The 2,500-nt window shown below is 46.3% G+C and overlaps 1 protein-coding gene across 1 annotated transcript in view; it reads left to right on the forward strand.

Annotated features, from left to right (window-relative positions):
• Positions 1–2,500, forward strand: part of LOC109084104 (1-phosphatidylinositol 4,5-bisphosphate phosphodiesterase beta-4-like) — a 42,479-nt gene that overhangs the window by 27,310 nt on the left and 12,669 nt on the right. The window contains exons 23-25 of the mRNA XM_042778196.1: positions 15–139; positions 1,251–1,302; positions 1,790–1,892. Of these exons, the coding sequence (XP_042634130.1) occupies positions 15–139; positions 1,251–1,302; positions 1,790–1,892 (280 nt within the window). The remainder of the gene's footprint in view (positions 1–14; positions 140–1,250; positions 1,303–1,789; positions 1,893–2,500) is intronic.

Here is a 2,500-nt window from a genome sequence, read left to right on the forward strand (position 1 = left end):
CCGCAGACGCGCAGCTACAACAAGCGGCAGATGAGCCGCATCTACCCCAAAGGAGGCCGCGTGGACTCCAGCAATTACATGCCTCAGATCTTCTGGAACGCCGGCTGCCAGATGGTGTCTCTGAACTTCCAGACTCCAGGTAGGGCCGGGGCCCGGGGTCTGAGAGCCGTCAGCCCCGTTACTGTACACACAGGGAGACGAAATACCATCTGAGAGGAGCTCAACTCAGACCAGGAGATATAATATCACTAGATAGTGAGAGTGTAAATTTCACATTAGATCTGAGCTGACGAGCTTCTCGGAGCCTGCTGATGTGTTTCTAGCTGTCTGTGGGGTTTCTGACACCGGCACACGCTCCTCAACAACACACGTGATCCGAGGAACCATTCTGACTGGAGCTCAACCTCAACAGTTCGTCAAACTCGTTTTGAAGCAGGAAGATATATCAGTGTTAATGTTGCAAAATTCATCAATTATGAAACGACTTTCAGCTGTGAAGCAGCTCTGCAGAAGATAACAGAGTCATGACTCAGATCAGCTCAGTAACAGTGTGGATGTCGTGAAGTTCATCAGTGTTATTAGTAATCACGGATAAGTCTCTGTGTGGTGATTCCTCAGAGTTTGTGAGGTTGTGTTTCTCTGGACGTCTGTAATAATGTGAGCGTCAGCAGCTTCTGGCGATCTGATGTTCAGAGCAGCATCTGTTCAGAAACACACTCGTGTGCGATCATGAGTGATTCCTCAGATCGTGTGTGTGTGTGTGTGGAGGAGTCCATCAGAGCGACCCCCACAGCCCCCGGACACATCTACAGACCAGAACATGCAGAGACTCCTGAACGTGGATCATGACGTGGACAAAAATATATTTATTGTGACCACAAATTAAGAATTAGTTCCCTTTTTTTTATTAATTAATTTCCAGTATTTAGTTAAATTGTGGTTACAAATTAAAAATCTGTTCCCATGACTTATTCATTTGCTCATTTTAGTAAATTGTGGCCATGTTGTGCTAATTTGCTAATTTTACTAAAATCAGTAATAAATTTTTAACAAATGATGGAATGAATAAATAGTCGTGGGAATGATTTCAGAATTTGTGGGAACAATATATGTATCTCTCTCTCTCTTTATATATATATGTATGTATGTATTAGATATTTATGTGTCTTCTCCCTCGTGTCATTTGCTGGACTCTGTAAGAGTTCATTAGTCATTAAGCATATATACAGCATATATTCGCTGTGTTTCAGATCTGGGTATGCAGCTGAATCAGGGGAAGTTCGAGTACAACGGCGCATGCGGGTGAGTGTGTACTGCTGTCCGGCGCGGGCCGTTTCCCAGCGCAGCTCATCAATCACAGTGTCACATCACATTATCTGCAGCCGGCGGCGGCGCGTCCGCTCACTAACATTAGTGCAAATGAGCGCTCGCTAAACACCGGCCCTCGCACAGAGATTCTCATACACCAATCCAGCCTCAGGCCAAACACTCCACTGGGATTACTGGCCCACGAGCGTCAATATCACAGCCTCTTAATGTCCCGTTATTACCCAGCAGCCCCTCAGTGTGTGTGTGTGTGTGTGCGTGTGTGTGTGAGGAGACGTGGGATTGTGTAATGGAAAGAGCTCAGATCATTAATCTCCTGTTGAACAATTAATCAGAAAAATAATTAATATCTGGCCTAGAGGCGCAGCTCTGAGTGAAGGAGTCAGAACGGATGGATGGTAAGGACGAGAGAGACAGAGCCAAGTGTGTCTCAAGATGTAATTCCTGCGCCTCTCTCCTGCAGGTACCTCCTGAAACCAGACTTCATGCGCCGCTCCGACAGAATGTTCGACCCGTTCTCTGAGACGCCAGTAGATGGAGTGATAGCAGCGACCTGCAGCGTACAGGTGACACACACACACACACACACTCACACACACACACACTCACTCACTCACACACACACACACACACACACACAATCACTCACTCACACACACACACACACACACACACACACACACACACACACTCTCGCTCTCTCTCTCTCTCTCACACAAACACACACACACACACTCTCTCTCTCACTCACACACACACACACACACACTTCTCACACACACCACTCACTCACTCACACACACACACACACACACTCACTCACTCACACTCTCACACACACACACACACACACACACCACACACACTCTCACACACACACACACACACACACACACACACACACACACACACACACTCTCTCACACACACAGACACAAACACACACACACACTCTCACACACACACACTCACACACACACTCACACACACACACACACACTCTCACACACACACAACACAAACACACACACACACTTACACTCTCACACACACACACACACAAAAACACACATTATTACACACACACACACACACACACACACACACTCAGACTAACACAAATTAAGGAATTGCATCACAATATAATAATTTTGCATTAAATCAGATATACTAC

This window comes from Cyprinus carpio, chromosome A20 (genome assembly GCF_018340385.1).
Source record: "Cyprinus carpio isolate SPL01 chromosome A20, ASM1834038v1, whole genome shotgun sequence".
NCBI classification, from domain to species: Eukaryota; Metazoa; Chordata; class Actinopteri; order Cypriniformes; family Cyprinidae; genus Cyprinus; species Cyprinus carpio.